Genomic DNA, 18,923 nt, shown 5'->3' on the forward strand with positions numbered 1-18,923 from the left:
AATAAATTGTCACCTTTTTTTTCTTAATTGAACTTAATATTTCAATATGCAGGGGAAGACTAGTAGAGTTTTTTTCCTTTTTTTTTTTTCATTCACAAAATTCAACATCATTTGAGTTAGATTCTAGGATATAAATAAAACTTGTCACTCCTTTATTAACATTTTTTAATTGTTGTAGAAAATATATTTTTCTATAATATGAAAATTATTTTTTTAAATTAATTTTCTTCTTTCTTAGTGATTCTACTTTTCACTAAAACAATTTCCCAAACATATAGATCAAGCCTATAACATTTCACAAAATCCAACTACTTATCAGATTGACATCTTATTACCACCAACTATATGCCACCTTCTACCACCAACTCTCAAGGATGCATCAGGAACATGTCTACTTATATGTTACAAAGACATGTGCTTAAGCTTGAAATCTGAACCCAACAATTGAGAAACAATAAATCTTAGAAAATTACATATCACAAAACTAAGTGGTGTGGTGATTATGAGTGCAAAATGACTGATCAAACAGTTTGTCATAAAATTGTTTTTTATTTTTTAACTTTTTTATTTTAGAGGCTAAATCAATCAATATTCATAAAGAATATATAGAGGTAAAAATTGGGGGGGGGGGGGGGGGGACAAATTTGCCTGATGATTGATCAGCAAGAAATTGCATTATGTGTAAGATAATCATGACTTTAATGCAATGATCCTCATGGAGCTCACAATTTCTCTCCCTTATAACTGTACTACAGGAAGCTATATTAACTCATAAAAAGGCTACACCACAAAGCTTTTCATTTTATGTCTACCTCTGCAAAGACTTGTACAGCACTACAGTGACATATTTGGCGAGAAACCGATGAGTTGTACCAAGCGCAACTACTGAAGGGCTGCCCTTTCCTTTCTGCATGTACAGATGATTGAGCACTACATGCTGAGGTCTTGATATAGGAGGTTGGATTTCCATATTTGTTGAAGGAACATTAAGAAGTGTCATTTGCAAGAATGGAGGAACCAATGGCGGTTCCTTCGCGTAATCTTCGGAAGTAAGTTGTAAGTTGTTATAACTAGAGTCTGGTGATTTAGGAGGTTCAAAACCAGAAATGCTTCCAATGTCTTCAGGAACATAATCCTGCATATAATCAATAATATTGTTAGTCTAGGTTTAGATTTCAATCCCTTCTAGCAGTAGAACATACATAATGCCAACATTACTCTGTCATACAAGAATCACAACTCAATCAATTTTAGTAGGGTGCCATGAGAAAAGTTTCTGAATATGAGGTATCACAATAATCAATTTCGCACGCGATAAGAATGATTATCCCAAAATGACGGAAACTATCAAGACAAAATTGAATAACATGGACCACACATTGTATAACTAGCAATATCATATCTTATCCTGGATAAATAATACAGCTTCCATAGCAACATAAAGTTTTTAGCATTTAAGTTTCTTTTACTCTACCCTTTTTTCCCCCTTAAAAATTGTATTTCCATACAGCCAGACCCGGGAAACTGTAGTCCAGTAGGCAGCGTGATAGCATTTGAGCCTACAAATTACAAATACCAGAACTTCAATTTGTAATGACTTCTGTTCCAATGAATCTAGTTCTAGTTGTCTATCAATGACGTTTATAAAAAGGACTAAATGCATTCAGCCCTCAATGCAAGCTCAGACACACAAACAGTACAAGTTAAAAGAATCACATCTATTATCATGAACAAGCACCATCAAGCAGTACCAGCATACAAAAGAAACAGTAGAAAGCAGTTTATAGTCTCACTGCTTGCCAGTACTTTCCCTCAAGTGGAAAGAGACATTGCTGAAATGAGTTATCTATCATGTGCATTCAGAACAAAGTTCTTGCAAAAACATAATTGAAACAAAAAGCAAGAAGTGAATGAAAAATAGAATAAAAATAAAATAAATGGCATCCAGAGGAGATAATTGCATGCAAGGGGTAAATTAGACCGAAATAGTGTTTCACCTTAAAGAAAGAAATAAAAAGTAAAACAAACAAAATATGAGGTACTCTCAAATTCACTCATACAGGGCTCATATAGTGAACAAGACTGGACTAGAGATAAAGTAATCACCAGTATACGTTAGTTACTCAGAGCATCATCACTTTCTTTTTTAAACTTGAAAGAAACAACTATCAATTATTAAGCATATAATCACAATTACATAATTTGGATCACATACAAAATATGTAAAGAGATAGTACCTGTAAGTCTAAAATATTGTAAGTAATCCCAGCATCATCTTGAGCCCAAGGCAAGTCAGGTGCATACCTCCACTGTCCATCCACAATAAATCTGAATTGATAAACACCGGAAGGCAGTACCTTCATAATTGTGAAGTCCTTCCCCGATCTCTGCAAAGGCATTCTGATGAACAAGGAATATCAGAATATGAATCACATAATAGCATCCTTTGAAGACAAATAAACAAGAAACCATATTTTCTCAAACCTTGTTTTCCAATTATCCCATGATCCCTCCACAGCTACCTCTTTGCCATCATAAATCCAAGTAATCATTGTTGGAATACCAAGTTCACTGTCCACATCTTCATACCCTGAAGTAGTTTGCATCCAGGAAGGACTTGGAACTTGCATCTCATCAGGTCTTTGAAGTGGAACCACCGGGACCTAAACACAAGAAAAGGGGGGTGATTGACAAGTGACAACTAACAAAAAGAGATTCCACAAAAGCAGTGAATAAAACAGGCCACAGCCAAAGGTATATAACCAAAAGAACAAATTCAGAACCAAACTCTAAAAGAGAACAAATAGCACATCCAATATGATTGACAACAAGGTTTCGGTGAGGCTCAAATGTCTCATTCAGTACTTTCCATAATCAACACGGAGATAGAAAGGAGTTAGTAGGATATGGTTTGAAATGGACAAGAACCTATAAAGATTCGAATATAGTTCCTTTCAATAATCCCAACACCACAAGCAACTTGGTTCCTTCACAATTAATTACAGCTATACCAAACCACGTTCTCATACACACTGATTGATGAAAGCCAAAGTCGTTAGTCTTAGTCATACTCATAGGTCAGCATGTTGTGAACTAGCTATGATTCAGTGAGGCAATTACCAAAACCCACAACTTCAAAGCATACAACTCTAAAGTAGCATATGAATAAAAAAAGAAGCAGCAGCAGAAGAAAGAGCTGGAGAAATTTGATTGAAAACATCCTCATCTACCTTGTGGCTTTGCATCAAACACCTAGTGTGCATCAATGGTGGTTAAATTTTTGCCCCCAAAAATATCCCCAGAAATTTTCTTTTAAAGAAATTATATTGTAGGGTGATATCACCATTCACCTTCCAAAATGCAATCTGACCTCATAGTTGCTTTTGATTATTTGATTTAGACATACTCCACTCAACAAAAAAGGGAGCAAACAAAAAGAAGAACCACCACCCCCAAAAAAAAGAACCTTTTTTATTATTATTTACAATCTGCAGTAAAATAGAACACCCCCCCCCCTCTCCAAAAAAAAAAAAAATTCAACTCCATAAAGCCATTAATGGTAAAAAGAAGAAAGAGTGGGAAATTGAAGAACTCACTTGAGGAGTGAACATCAATGGAGAATGGGTGGCTCTAGGGCTAGCAGGTGGGGAGTGACCCATTAACTCAGAAGAGGGAAGGTTGGCAGCTCCATCACTCACAACACTCTCAGCACCTTCTTGTTCTTCTTCTTCTTCTGCACCTGTTTGAGTTCCATTCATCTCTTCTCTCTCATTCACATTTCCCATTGAGAGAGAGAGAGAGAGAGAGGGACTTGGTGAGAAATATTCAAATGTGATGCTGATTCCCACAAGCAGCAAACACAGGATTCAGCAGAAAACAGAAGATGCTTCCATTTGGGAGTAGGAAAATGGGGTGACGCTGTAAGAAAAAATAGAAAATATTGTAAGGAAAATGAGTAACAATAAAAAGGGCAATTCTATGTGTCCAAAAAACAATATATATATTCACCACAATTGAGTAAACCACCCAATCAACTTTTTATTTTGATACTTATATAGTTAATTTATATCATTAGTTTTTATGGTAAAAAATATAGTTTATTAGAGACAATTAATAAAGATTTTTTAAAATTTATAAATATCATCTAAAAATATTTCTTAAATTTAATTTTGTTAATATTTAAATTTTTGTATTTGAATAAGACTACCCAAGTCAAGAATAATTAAGAGAATATCTATCTTTTGGTGATATTAAGAGAATATCAATAATTTTATGTATTGACAAATAATAACTTATAACCATTTTAATTTATATTATAACTCATACACAAAAATAATTAAATTATAAAAATATAAAGCTATCCCTATTCATGTTTTTAAGTTTGTTTATGTAATTCTTTTTTATAAATATCATTTTTATTCTCTAATTATCTGTCTAAAATACACTATTTTTTTATAATTTAAAAATCCGTAATCAATTTTCAACTATCTAACAACTCCTTTAAATCATGACCTGCTCATGGCCTCATGTATTAGAGGCTACTTAGAGTTAACAAAAAAAAAAAAAAAAAAAAGTAAACTATACTTTTTGTCTCTGAAGTTTGATAAAAGTTTTTAAAAATATCTTTAAATTTTATTTTGTTTCAACTTTTTCATAAAAAATTTTTATTTGCATCATAACGACTAATTTTTTAAAAAATTTAAGACCAACTCAACAATAATTTTATAAGAACAACCCTCAACACAAACAAATCAAGCATAATTTTTATGCATTATTGTTAGATTGGTCTTAAATTTTTTGAAAATTTAGCCGTCAAGAATATAGTTGATGCAAATCGAAAACTTTTGGGACAAAATTGAAACAAAATAAAATTTAGAAGTATTTTTAAAACTTTTACCAAATTTTAAGGACAAAAAATATATTTTATCCAAAAAAAACACTTCAATCAGTTATTTAAATAGTTAAAGATCGATTAAAAATTTTGGAATTGTAAAAGGATATTTTTATCTTTTTAAACAAATAGTCAAAGATCAGAAGAGTTTTTTTTTTTTTAATCTTTTTAACTAGTGATTGTATGATTTAAGGAAAATAAATAAAAATAATAATAAGGGAGTAAGTGAATGAGAAGAAAAGCAAAGAGTGTGAGTGGGATTATAATAATTTTGTCCGATGAGTTAGGAAGAAGAATGGGGTTGTGAGTGAAATGGGATGAAGACTTGTGACTCTGTTGGGGATGCTGGTTACATCATCATATTATTGATTATTAACAACAACTCATAATTGAGTGCATCTAATTAACTCAATCCTAAAACCCTATAGTTTGTAAAATAATAATAATAATTGTTTAGGCATTTTGGTATGTTCATAAGTATATTTAGGAAAAAAATTCTGAAATTTTTGAACATTGTGTCTACGTGATTATGGGTGTGCCTTGTTTTCAGGTTTCTGTTTTTGTTTGTTGTTTCTTCTTCCAATTAAAGAATGGAGGAGGCAGTACGTTACCATCTTCCCTCCCATCATTTTCCCATTTGATTGTGACGACTTTATCATTGCTTACTAAACATGTTTGTTACTTGTTAGGTACAATTATTTTGTGATTGTTTAAATAATTAAGAAACTTTTGTTTCTTTAGTGTTTTTAGTTAATCTAATTTGACCTCACAGATTGAGATTCTCTTGTATTTTAGAAATTGTTAGTTAGTTTCAAAGGACTAATTAATTACTTCATCATTTGATTTGATGTGACGATTAAGAAATCACCACTCTAGTATTATACCATGTCTTTTCCTTGGACACTCCTAAGTATCCTAAGTATGAGTTTCAGTGATATTTGATATTTGCCTTTCATTACTTTCTTTTTATCTTTTTGAATTTTAAGAAGTCCTAAAATTTATATAAGATATTATAAAATATAGTATTATTTATAAGATATTATAATAATATAATATCAATATTTTATAAATTTTGATACTATATTATAAAATTACTTATTATAAAAAATTTAATTAATAAAAAAAATACGAATAATTATATATCAAACAATTCTTAAATAATCTACTTCTTATTAATTTTTTTTATATTAGCATATATAGCTCTAGTAGTATCTCAGTATTAATGCAAGTTTCTTGATTTTACAAGATTCAATTTTAACTATTAGAGTTAATTATGTTATTTTTAGAGTCTTTCTTCTTAAAATTTGAGTTAACTATAGCAGTGTATAAATAATTTAAATTCTAACTCTTGAAAAACATCAATTTTTTACTACATTCTCATTCTAGTGTTAAAGATCTCGCTCTTTTTATTTTCTCTAGTACATGGTATTAGTTAGCCAAAACGGTCCATGGCAAAAATAATCAATAATAACCCCGGTGTTTAATTCATTTTTAAAATAACTCCTTTTATATTTGCTTTTATATTTGCGTATAAATATACGTGTTGTTTAACTTATTTTTAACGTGTATATTTTATATTTTAATATATATTTTATACAAATAATTGATGTAATAACTAATTTTTTGTAGCCAATGAGTTATAACTCAAATGACATAATTTTCTCATACTCAATTAAAAGGTTGCTGGTTCAAGTCTTCTATCTTTAGTAAAAAAAAAAACTAATTTTTTGTATATACCTAACAAGATTGATAATAAATAAGTTTGTGCAATGCACTAACCATAGAACAAATAATATTAGAACATATAGTATTGTATTATATATCATGCCTAAATATGACATTTCACATTTCAAACGCATCACTGGAAATATTGTGGTGCCTTAAGAAAACAAGACCTAGATGCTATGCTATAGATGCTAGGATATGTGCATATAAGAGGAACAGGAGACAATGAAAATTAAAATGATTTGAGGCAGAGAAATAACAAGTGCATATCATATCATATCAAGCATTTAGCTCTCTCTGTGACATTTTATCAAACACCTTTGTCACTATATACATACATCTGATCAAATCCCAGTCCCTGCGGAGAATCTCGTGAGTGCCCACTTCTCTCTTCTGTCTCATTTCAAGCTTTCACCGCACTCGTGCTAATAATAATATTATATTTTTATTTGGTGCCTGCCATTATTACTGTTTGTCACTTTCAATAGCTCTTAGATGTGAAGACTCGAAGATTCGACAAAGCTTTTATATTAACTGTCGACGACCTAACACAATCCTCTTCGTTTATCTAGACTTGGATCCGGCTATGTAACATAGATGGAGTTTTCGGTAGCTCTTAGGTTTGGCCAATTTCTTTTGTTACTACCAGGCTAAGTGTATTAGTCATTCTTGCTAGTTTAGTTGGTTGTTTCCTCTAACTAAGTTGGATTGGTCTAGTGGTTATCGGGGTTCGAATCCCGCCTTGTGCATGTAGCAATCCATTCCTTAAATGGAGCTCCGAGGATTAGTTCGAGTTGGGAGATACCATGGAAAGCAAAAAAAAAAGTTGGTTGTTTCGTCTTAAAATAATTGTCGTTTTAATTAGTTTAATTCGTTGAAAAATCAATGAATGATATTGATTTTGAAATTAAAGTGGACAGGTAATAATATGGGTGTGGTATGTGTGAGCAAATGATATCATATTGCAAGTGTCTCTTTCAATAAAGCTCAAAGGAAAACTTGTTGATGTAACTATTACATGCTGCTTACTGTCAACTATGTGATGACCAACCACCAGTGATATCTTAGTGTAAATAGCTACAAGACAAAATCTACCATAGTTTCTTAATGGTGATATCTTTGAAAACAAATGAAGGGGTGTGGGTGTTGGTGTTTCATATCTTGCTAGCCTGTAAAATAGTGATCCTGTGAAGTTTATTTTACCTTATCTGCATATGTTTTGATTTTGAAGGACCATACTAAATAATTAACCACTTCTCTTCATGCACTGTCTGTCTAGTATACTAAGTCGAGCAGAGTGTAGGATTTATCCGATTTGGATTCTCTAACGAGCCGAAAGAACTTGGAAAAACCATCACCACAAAAGCTGGCTATTATGGTAAGAGAGCCTAAGATCTTATAAGTTTTTTTTTCAAATGTTAGCCCCTCCATGTAAGACTCTTTTTCAGGTATTGGTCCTACAAAATTTATATCAGATTCTAGTGTTCCATATCCCCATCCAATAATATAAGGGGGGGAGGGGGTGTCAGCATTATGTAGGGGGCAGGACAAGTGCCTTTATTTTAATTGTGTAAAAGAATTAGCACTCTTTTGAAGTAGCTCAAACTTGATGATGAGCCTAGCAAGGTTACTATCTTGAAAGGTTCAAATTTTGGAAACAGTTTCTCGGCTTGCGTCTGCCAAACTGGGTCCCTATTGAGTGGAAACCTCAGAGCTCTAGATTGTTGCTCTATGGTTTGAAACTAACCAGGTTATATATACTTGCATTGTTAGGTATCTTGAATATGCAAAGCATAAGGAAATCTATCTTGAGTCATGTGAACTTGAGGAGGTCAATTGAAAGATGGTGCTTTTCTGGGAATGAGTGTGCCAATATGCAATTCAGATACTTGTGCTCTTCAACAGGATCGGGCTCTGATTTGATACTGGACAGAGTAATTGCACTTGCCAAGAACTATGATAAAATCAATGCCTCAAAGGTATTAGAAAAAAACAATTAATGATTAATATGAAAATCTTGTATTTATATATGAATACCTCAAGATATTGCTGAATTGTTTCTTGTGCTGAGGGATAACATCGTGGGGAGCTTACTGTTACTTCTACATTTTTCTACTTGTCCATTGTGTAGGTTACTGAAACAGCTGATTTTCAAAAGGACTTAAACCTGGACAGCTTGGACCGCGTGGAACTCATTATGGCTCTTGAAGAAGAGTTTTCAGTCGAAATCCCGGATGAGAAAGCTGATAAGCTTGCCTGCTGCGCTGATGTTGCGAAATACATAGCCTCGGCTAAAGCTGACCAGAAGATTGGGGAAAAGCCCTGAAACTTCACTCTGTTATTCTCCTAGGATGTGGCATTCTGAGTTTACTTTTTCCTTGATTGTGATATATGAACCTATGTTAAGTATGCTTAGTAGCATATATTACTTGATGTTAGTTTACTTAATAGTGTGCTTCATATGGGAATGCCTTAATTGGTTTGAAGAATACCAAATAATTGATCTTAGCTAATATTGAACACTTGTATGATCATTCTTTGTTTTCTATATGATCAACTATTCAAGGTTTAATTTGAGCAACAACCACAAAGCCTTATCCTACTAGGTGGAGATGGCTAAATGGATTAAATGACGCCATTGAGCTCGACAAAATTTTCAAATTCTACTCTCATTTTATGATGTGAATCATCACTCAATGCCTCATCTTAGTGACCTAATTATGAAAATTCACTAACCTTGTTAATTATGTTCGAATTGTTTGAGATTCTGTAGAGACATTATTTTTCTCTTTATCTTTGAATCAGTATTCACACCGGGTAACTGTCAACACAGAACAAGCAGATAGGCAACAAACACAATTACTACTACTTCCATCCCCTGCAGAAATATTTTGAAAGTATCAATTTGGTAAGGTCAAAATGATAATTATTTGGGGATAGAGCATAGAGATACTATATTATCCGCTGACCTAAAAATAAATAAGCAGGGCAATAAGCCAGAAGAAAATATAAATTGCATGCTGAGGTGTTTTGAAGAATCTATTAGTATATAATAATAACGGCTAAATATTCACTTTTTTTTTTTTTTTTTTTTTGGTGACGGCTAAATATTCACTTGATTTTATAGAATTGTATGCACACTTCACTTTAACCCCTAAAATTAAGAAATTAATTATTTAGTCCCAGTTAAAAAAAAAGACATCAATGTCTTAATATGAGTACAATCCGTTATACTATACTTGATTTTGTTGGTCTTAACATTATAATTCATTTCAAATTTGTAATAGATATACCCCATCTATTATGATTTTATTTTGACCATAATTCAAGGTATAGTTTATACGTACTACTTATACTTTGTCGATGACCTCTAACAAAAAGAATTGGGACGAGGAATTATACTACCAATTTCCGAGTTGAATTACACATCTACATTTCTAGTCTATTCTAAAAAAATTAATTATTAAATTAATTAATATATATTTATATATAAATATATATATTATTTAATTTATTTTTAATATATTTTTTTATATTTTTTTCACAAAACCGAAACTAACGTCCAAAATTACAATATTACAATATTTTAGAGTAAAATGACTCTTTTATCATCATCATCTAAATATTGTCTTAAAAAAAAATTGGTTTTAAATATATATTTTATATTTTAATAATTTTTTATATAAGTAAATAATTTATTGGTTAATTTTTGGTGTATAAGTTGTGAAAGTGGAGACACCTGCCTTATTTCCAACATTAAAAACCACCATAAGCAGGTACTAATTAGTACTATGTAGAAACTCATATGTAATTTATTTCTATGTAAAATTAATAATTAAAAATGGTTAGATGATAATTTAATTAAATTTATTAAATCATCTAATAATTTTTAATTATTAACTTTATATAAAAATAATTACATGAGAACCTTAATACTATACTACTAAGTACTAACCAATAACAATTAGAATTCATATATATTTAATTATTTTCTGTTAACATTCAATCTTGCACTATTATATAGAAATAAAATCAATCAAATATTATACTTATTATCTAAATTATTTTAATTTACATAATTAGATTTAATTAAATCCAGTTAAATATCAAAATAAAATTAGTGAATTATTCTATCCAATTCTCTCTAAAATAATATGTAAATTATTTTCTATGTATATCACATCTTAATTGGATATTTACTTTTAATTTGAGTTACTATCTTAACCATAGTTAGATTATATTGTAATTAAATTTTTAAAAGGGATAAATGTATAATTTATTAAAAGATTAGAAACTAATTTTTTTTATTTTCTAAATCACGTTAACGGTGGTTCTAATCATAAATTCTTCTTCCTCGTTTTCTCTCAATGTCACTCAGCAACTCTTCCTCATCGGTCAGTCTCTCCCGAATTTCAGAGTCCAGAAGTAACGATCTGCTCCTTTGATTCGTCTCGCCAGCTCTGATGCGTCTCCAACACTGCGCCGTCGCATCTGTGACTCCCCTGCTCTGTGTTGTCGCGTCTCCTTGTTCCGATGCGTCTTTCGTCTGTCATTGTTGTCATCCCTGGCCAGAGTCTGTTTTGCTGTGCTTGGACAGGTTGGTTTTCTCTCTTCTCTGCGTTCTTGAAACTCCCTATCAGTTTTTGTTAGTTATTCAGTTGACTTATAATTTGATTACAATCAACAAGGCAGTGCTACTTGGGAGGCGCGACGAGAATGAAAGAATGGGGAAGAGCTAAAGGCCAAAAGCCATTACAGAAGATTAGAAAACATCTTCTAAAAATGATTTGAAAAAAAAAAGTCATATTTTAATTTTTAATACTTTAAAAATTTGCATAATTATCTATTTTAAAAATTAATTTAATTATAAAATAATTTAATTATAGTTAATCTAATAACTGATTAAAAAGTGACACATCACAAAGAATAAATGATATATTACTTTACAAAGGATATAGTGGCCAATAAAATTACACGGAAATCACACTTTATAATTAATCAAGAGGTCTAATCGAGTAGGAGTAGTAATTAGTAATTAGTAGTGAAAGGGGTTTAGATCAACAATTCAACGGTGACCTTAAAAGAAAAAAAAAAAAATAGTGGGGTCCAAACTATCACGTTGAGATGATTATAGGGACAGGTGGAATGGTATTTGTGGAATATAAGGTGGTTCTGGGAATCAAGTATTGACATCAGGACCATCAAAATTAGTGGCAATCAAGTGAACAGTGCCCGTTGGATTTGAGTGACGAAGCATCCACGGTAATCAATGAGAGGGACCCACATTCGCCATCATATGCCTCTCATCTATCGCTAATTCGTAACGCTGACGACCCTTTAGCTTCTTCCCTGTTCGCTTGCGCTCATACAAACTTCATTAGCCCCCAATTAATATACGATTAGACTATATCTATACTAAAATAAAACTATTAAAATATAAATACATATTAAAAATAAAAAATAAAATATTATTTTGATTCTAAATATTTTAGATAAATTTTATTTTAATTTTTAATATTTTAATTGTGATAATTTTATCCTAAAATATTTAAAATAACATTAATATTATTCTACCGTCAAATTTATCATTAACACTTAAAAAAATTAATGTATTATTAATAATATTTTTGTTAAAATTATATTTGTTCAATTTCTATTTCTATATTTATCATTTCAACAATTTTTTTTTTTTTTCGTTCTTTCTTTTCTAATCTTTTTTAGAGAATTAATAGTGTAAAAAAAAAAGAAAGAAGAGAATAAAAGAATGAGATTTAAACTTATTGAGGTAAAGCTAGGAAAAGAGAGTTGATCCAAAGTAACTTTAACAAAAATATTATTAACAGTACATCAATTCAGTTACTTGTTAGTGAGAGATTTGATGGTGAAATAATATTGATGTCATTTTAAACGTTTTAGGATAAAAATAAGACGATTAAAATGTTAGAAACCAAAATAGAATTCACCTCGTAAGTTAGAGAACAAAACAGTATTTTACTCAAAAATAAACTAAACCATATATGTATTTATACATAAATATATTGATGCTTAATTTTAGTGATTATTTTTAGTGTACGAATAATATCTTTTATTAATATAAACTTTTTTAATGATTTTTAGAATAAAGTGACAATTAAATCCTTAAAGATGTTGAACATGGATTAATTAGTTCTGAAAGATAAAAAAAGTACTAATTAGGTCTTCCAAAATAGCAAATCGTAGACATGTATATCCTTCTGTCAATGAATAGTGTGAAACAAAATAGAATTGTCCATATATTTTACAATAGTGCATATCTTGTTACTGTTACATGAGCATGAAAACGATGTACTTTTGGACAGTGAAATATTTATTATCTTTTAAGTTTTTATATGCCATTTATCAATTACTCTCTATTTAGGAAATGGATCCACTACAGTGAAAAAACACTTGAGAGAATAAAGTGCGATCTTTCACCTTTAATTTTTTAAGTGGGACCAAAATTAAATAGGAGAGAAAAAGCAATAAATGGTTAGATTAAACACCTGGACAGCATCTAGTTTTTTTTTTCATTGGAGAGGATCCACTCCCCTCTATTTATCATAAATGCTATTAAAACAAGTTAAATTTCGTTCCAAAAGTTATAATCTATATGCTTATTTTTCATAGATAGACACATGAAAGTAATTAACAAGACATATAAATATCATCGTTAAATTTTAGTTAATTAAATTGATAGAAAGACATCATGTATCTACCATTTGCTAACCTCGAGGACCAAATTGATACCTTTTTTAAAAATTAATTAGTTCAAAGTCAAAATCTTTAGAAACCTAATTGGCACTTTACTCATTTTTCAAATACATTTTTATATAATTTTTCCACCATTATAATGGTTTTAACAATAATATCTTAAATTAATTCTTAAAAAATTTTAAATAAAATATTTTGATTTTTTAAAATTTTTATTCTCTAAAAATTCAAAAAAATGATTTTGTCATTGTTTTAAAAGAGAGTAATTTATTTTATAATAATATTTTAAAAATCTTATTATCTTATAATAAAATTTATTAATAATTTATTTATTATCCAATACACATATGAAAATTTTGATTAAAAATGATAGAAGCACTAATTTGTCAAATAAAAACGATTCTCAAAAAATTCTACATAAAAATCGTTAGAAATCAAAATGTTTAATTTACCATTTTCTAAAGATTAATTTAAATATTTATTTTATTTTTAAGAATTTCAATAAATAGCAAATGAATAAAAGAAGATTAAGGATATCAATAAATAAAAAAATTATACAAAAACTATTTAGAATATTTTTAAAATATAAATTGACATATGTAACTAGAGAAAAACTTTTTCAATATTGAAATTGTAAGATTATAAAATAGGAAGTAGCTGAAAATAAAACATAAGGGTTAACAACTTATGAACAAGTCATGATAACTTGTACTCATGATTGGTCAAACTAATAATAGTACTTGCCATAATTACTTGAGATTGCAAGAGTTTTACAGAAGGAAGTTGAGTTTTCATAATCATATACTCTACCACACTCATCAACATATGTCTCTCTTTTCTACTTCTTTTATTGCACTTTTTAAATTCTTCTCTTATTCACTATACATTATTTTATTATTACTAATGTTATATGTAATATATAAGTAACATTACAAATAACAAAGACGAACACAACTCCACAAGGCTTATTATTTCTAAGAGTGACAAAGCGGATAGTCTCGTTCCGTTCCGTTCCGTTTCACTTCACTTAGGTTCGTACTATAAACAGGACAGATTAGTACGTCTCATCAATTAGAAAATTTTTTAGTAGAAAATGATAAATGCACATACGATACATATATAGAGAGGCTAATCAATTAGCTGATGGCATTACAAATTCACTCTTAAATCAAAACAGTGACCACTTTAATTTTATTTGCTGATAGAAGTGGGGTTTCTTTTTTCCGTTAATCTGTTTTATTTTTTGTTTTGTTCCTAGTCTTAGGGTCTCCAGTGTACAAAAAAAATTGCTAGTTTGTTCGTTTTATGGCGGATTGGCGGGCTGGCGGGTTAGTCCCTTGATTCTTTTTTTTTAATAAAATTTATTAAAATTAATCAAAAAATAATAATTAAAAATTAAATACAAATAAAAAAATAGTCAAAATATAATATAATTTTTTTATTATATTTTTTTAACTTTTAACTTTAATAAAATTGTTCAAAATAATATTTAATCAATAGAATCATCTTTACTTTAAAAAATAAGTCACATAATTTAAGTATATATACGAAATTGTAAAATAAAATAAATAAAGTTAATAACTAAAAGAAGAATAAAAATAAAAAATAAAAAAGTGTTTAAAAATTATATAATTATTAATTTTGTAGTAGTAGTCACTCTTTTATTTAATAAAAAAATAAAAAATAAAAATCCGTGGCCCGCGCGGGCCGGCCCTCCCCGTCCGCCAAAACTCGCAAAATTGGCGGTGTGAGTTTGGCGGATTCCAAAATCTAGTTTGACTCGCCTTTTTAACGGTTCGGCGGATTGGCCTGACAGATTCGATCCGTTTTACCACCCCTAATGATTTTAAATCCAATATTTTCTTTTGTTCTCTTATTATTATTATTATTATTATTATTATTATTATTATTATTATTATTATTCAAAAACCAAGGTTCATTTTCAATACGTGGAAAGGCAATGAAATTAAACACAATGTTTTTACTTTTTTTTTAATAAGTGTGTAACGATAGGATATTAATTAAATATATATATATTTATTGATATATTTTTATTTGATTATTTTGATCCTTTTTATTAATGTTTAATTTTTGTGTGAGTATCAAAACACAGAGAAAGCAAGACATCAGAGGAATGTCAATGAGTAATAATTCAAATGGCATAATTTTTTCATACTCAATTAAGAGGTTGCTAGTTTAAGTCTATATTTGGTAAAAAAAAAAAAAAAAAAGAAGACATCAGAGGAACAACATCAAAGTTTGCATAAAAATAACTAATCAAACTTTGTTAACCTATCAACCAGCCGGGCCATGGCACAATGATCTTTTTAATTTTAACCTTATTAATCAAACACTAAGCATAAAAGGACACATGCCAATTTCTTATTACATATCTCAAAAACCTTTAATCATGGTACAATCCACGTTGCTCTTAAGAACAGGCTGTAATATAATTAATTATGAATCCCCAAACAACCTTAAAATGTTAAATCTTAATTATTTCAAATGAAGAACCAGAGCTATTCATAGAATTTTTTTCTTTTTTTTTTTTAAATGTGTGTTTTTTTTTCAATATGCTTTTACTATTAATATTACATAAAACTAAATCTTAAATAGTATGTATTAAAATTAACTTTTAAAAAATTTTAGACATGACATTTTTATTTTCTAAAAATTATCGATAATTAATTTTAGACAAATAAATAATTTTTTAACTTAATTATCTTATAATTAAATTTGCCATAAATTAATTTATCCAATAAATATATTTAAAAATTGTTAGAACGTAAAGTGTTGGATCCGAAATTTCTTGAACATAAATTTAAATATTTATTAAAACTTAAATCATTATGTTTACCAACAAAGGAATTAATATAACAATTGTAACATATATTAATTTATAGAGTATGATCTAATTTACATTGTGAAAACTCAGGTAAAGTCGACTTCATTTGAAGTTGATACTTGAGAGATATTAGATAAAAATTTAGATGATACTTGAGAGTTATTAGATGATTTAACTAATTTGACTAAATTTTTTCTAAGACTTTCAGATATCAACTTCACGTGAAATTGCACGTAAGTCTCCACCAATTTACATACCTACTCACCTGTGAACTCTTAAGTCCAACCCGCCAATTTTTTTCACCATCCTTCCTTCCTTTATCCATTTTAAAAGCCTAATATTTAATCTCACTTCTTACTTATATATACATATTTCCACACATAATTCTACAGCATGAACCCTAATTTAAAATTTCCCCCTAATATATAGATGCTTTTTGTGGGCTTCAATGGCTGAATCGGACAACGAGTCAGGAGGACAAGGAGGGAACACTAGCGAGTTCAGGGAGCAGGACAGGTTCCTGCCGATAGCGAACGTGAGCAGGATCATGAAGAAGGCGCTGCCGGCGAACGCGAAGATCTCGAAAGAGGCTAAGGAGACGGTGCAGGAGTGTGTGTCGGAGTTCATAAGCTTCATAACGGGTGAAGCCTCCGATAAGTGCCAGAAGGAGAAACGCAAGACCATCAACGGCGACGATCTGCTGTGGGCCATGACTACCCTTGGATTTGAGGAGTACGTGGAGCCTCTTAAGGTGTATCTACACAAGTATAGGGAGATGGAGGGTGAGAGGACTGCTTTGATTGGAGGGACTAGGCAGCATGCTGGTGCTGATCAGAGCAACGACGGTGGTGCTGGTGGTGGTGGCGGGATGGTGCCATCACATATCATGATGATGATGGGGCATCAGCATCAGCATCAGTCTCATGGACACATGTTTGGATCTGGTGGAGGCACTGGATCAGCATCTTCTCGAAGGATCACTAGGTAGCTTTATTCATTGCGTTTGGATTCTCTCGCAAAAAACATGAAAACTCAAGTGCGTTTAACTTTATACGAGGTTATAGTTAAGAATCTGTTAAATAATTTGATAAGTTTGAATAAATTATTATTTAACGGTTTTTAACTATTAATTTTATATAAAATTAAAATTTTTCAAAAAAAACAAAACAGTAACTATTGGTACGAAGTTTTTTTTTTTATTTTTTTTTTACTAAAGATAGGAGACTCAAATCCGCAACCTCTTAATTGAGTATGGGGAGATTATGCCATTTGAGCTATAACTCATTGGCTATTGGTACGAAGTTATTTACGTGTGAAAATAATAATAAATAATTATTAGATAATAATTTAATTAAATAATTAATTATTTAATAATTTTTATTTATTATCTTTTCATGTCGCTTAAAAAAAATTATAAAACAAACCATATGAAGACAAATTATATTTTCTATTTTCTTTGTATTTCTGTTTTGAAAACTATACACAAAAGCTTTAGTACTTTGAATGATGCTCATATATTGTGTTTGATTTTAGAATGCACACCGATTTGCTGCTTGCTTGTAATTTTACTTGAACACATTTGGAATGGTGATGTATGTGTAATTATAATTTTACTTGAACACAGATAATTATTTTTGTATTTGCTTTTTAATGACATTATTCTACTGAGGATATATTATTCATTTCACGAAATTAAAGTAATAAGGTGAGAGGACTGATCTTTTGTTTTTTCTTATGACGTGATTGACTCTGTATTATTGGTGGTTCACAATTAATTTTTTCAATTCTTAATTATAAAATGACGGTGTGGTTACACTTTGAAACTCGCTAACTTCTTTATTTGTTCCCCAACTGTTTAAAGGCGAATAAAAAAAAATATTCCAAACATAATATAATATACACATTGTAAATATATAAGTTAGATTTTAAGATTATTGATATATATATTATAGTGAATAATCTAAGATTGGTTAGTATATATGTGTATAGTGAATTATTTAATTATATTTTGGGATTTAGATAATTATTTTAACAATTTGCATTTTATTTTCACATATGGGTGGATTGAGGTGGATATCAATTTACCATATCTATAGAATATGAGTTTGAGGCGATAAATAAAAAGTTTTTTTCTTCTTAAATAAAATATAAAAAAAAAATTAATTTTTAAAACATTAAAAAAATGTTACTATTTTTTAATTTTTTTTCTATAAAATTCAATTAAGAAATAGACTATTTCTACAATACACACAAAATTTGTCCATCACATCAGGGAACTTGTATTTTCACTCCTCAAACCATATAAATATGATCATCGTATATGGTACCTGGATGCTTGTTGTGAGAAACTCTATGATCCATAAAATTGGGGGATATGATCTTAGAATTGTTAGTTTAGATTAGATTACATGTTATTTAATGGAAGGAGTTGTCGGTGGATGAGTTAAAGGGGTTAAAGTGAAGTGGTAGGCCATGAAAGTAGAAGGATAAGAGGAGAGGATCCGAGGAATAACTCAATAAAGGAAGAGTTTGTCCAATTAATTAGGATATACCACACATTATTATTTTTAATTAGGGTTTGTTTTTGCTATAATAAGAATACTCTTGAAATTTTGTATATATATACACCAAACTTTAATTGTAATCCGTTATTATATTTTCTTGAAGAATTATCAAAATAATCTTAAATTTTTTGGCTTAAATAATTTTGAATTTGTTTTCTATAGACTACTT

The 18,923-nt window shown here is 29.6% G+C and overlaps 3 protein-coding genes across 6 annotated transcripts; 2 read left to right on the forward strand and 1 right to left on the reverse strand.

Annotated features, from left to right (window-relative positions):
• Positions 1 to 655: 655 nt before the first annotated feature.
• On the reverse strand, positions 656 to 4,281 carry LOC112741331 (SNF1-related protein kinase regulatory subunit beta-2). Of its 3 annotated transcripts, none has more exons than XM_025790266.3 (4): positions 3,597 to 4,281; positions 2,485 to 2,663; positions 2,238 to 2,400; positions 656 to 1,135 (listed from the first exon to the last, which is right to left on the reverse strand). In XM_025790266.3, the coding sequence occupies exons 1-4, from the start codon at positions 3,783 to 3,785 to the stop codon at positions 809 to 811; spliced, it is 858 nt and encodes a 285-aa protein (XP_025646051.1). In that variant the 5' UTR covers positions 3,786 to 4,281; the 3' UTR covers positions 656 to 808. The 3 variants fall into 3 exon arrangements, with proteins under 3 accessions (XP_025646051.1, XP_025646053.1, XP_025646054.1); XM_025790268.3 differs by lacking the exon at positions 3,597 to 4,281 and adding an exon at positions 3,231 to 3,389; XM_025790269.3 differs by lacking the exon at positions 3,597 to 4,281 and adding an exon at positions 2,789 to 3,297.
• Positions 4,282 to 6,673: 2,392 nt separating this feature from the next.
• LOC112741332 (acyl carrier protein 3, mitochondrial) lies at positions 6,674 to 9,188 on the forward strand. Of its 2 annotated transcripts, XM_025790271.3 has the most exons (4): positions 6,735 to 6,988; positions 7,896 to 7,994; positions 8,390 to 8,595; positions 8,748 to 9,188. In XM_025790271.3, the coding sequence occupies exons 3-4, from the start codon at positions 8,401 to 8,403 to the stop codon at positions 8,940 to 8,942; spliced, it is 390 nt and encodes a 129-aa protein (XP_025646056.1). In that variant the 5' UTR covers positions 6,735 to 6,988; positions 7,896 to 7,994; positions 8,390 to 8,400; the 3' UTR covers positions 8,943 to 9,188. The 2 variants fall into 2 exon arrangements, with proteins under 2 accessions (XP_025646055.1, XP_025646056.1); XM_025790270.3 differs by lacking the exon at positions 7,896 to 7,994 and having other exon boundaries at positions 6,674 to 6,988.
• Positions 9,189 to 16,219: 7,031 nt separating this feature from the next.
• LOC112741335 (nuclear transcription factor Y subunit B-3) lies at positions 16,220 to 17,882 on the forward strand. Its single transcript, XM_025790275.3, has one exon. The coding sequence runs from the start codon at positions 16,639 to 16,641 to the stop codon at positions 17,176 to 17,178; it is 540 nt and encodes a 179-aa protein (XP_025646060.1). The 5' UTR covers positions 16,220 to 16,638; the 3' UTR covers positions 17,179 to 17,882.
• Positions 17,883 to 18,923: the final 1,041 nt, after the last annotated feature.

The sequence above is a fragment of the Arachis hypogaea genome, chromosome 14 (genome assembly GCF_003086295.3).
Source record: "Arachis hypogaea cultivar Tifrunner chromosome 14, arahy.Tifrunner.gnm2.J5K5, whole genome shotgun sequence".
Taxonomy (NCBI): Eukaryota; Viridiplantae; Streptophyta; class Magnoliopsida; order Fabales; family Fabaceae; genus Arachis; species Arachis hypogaea.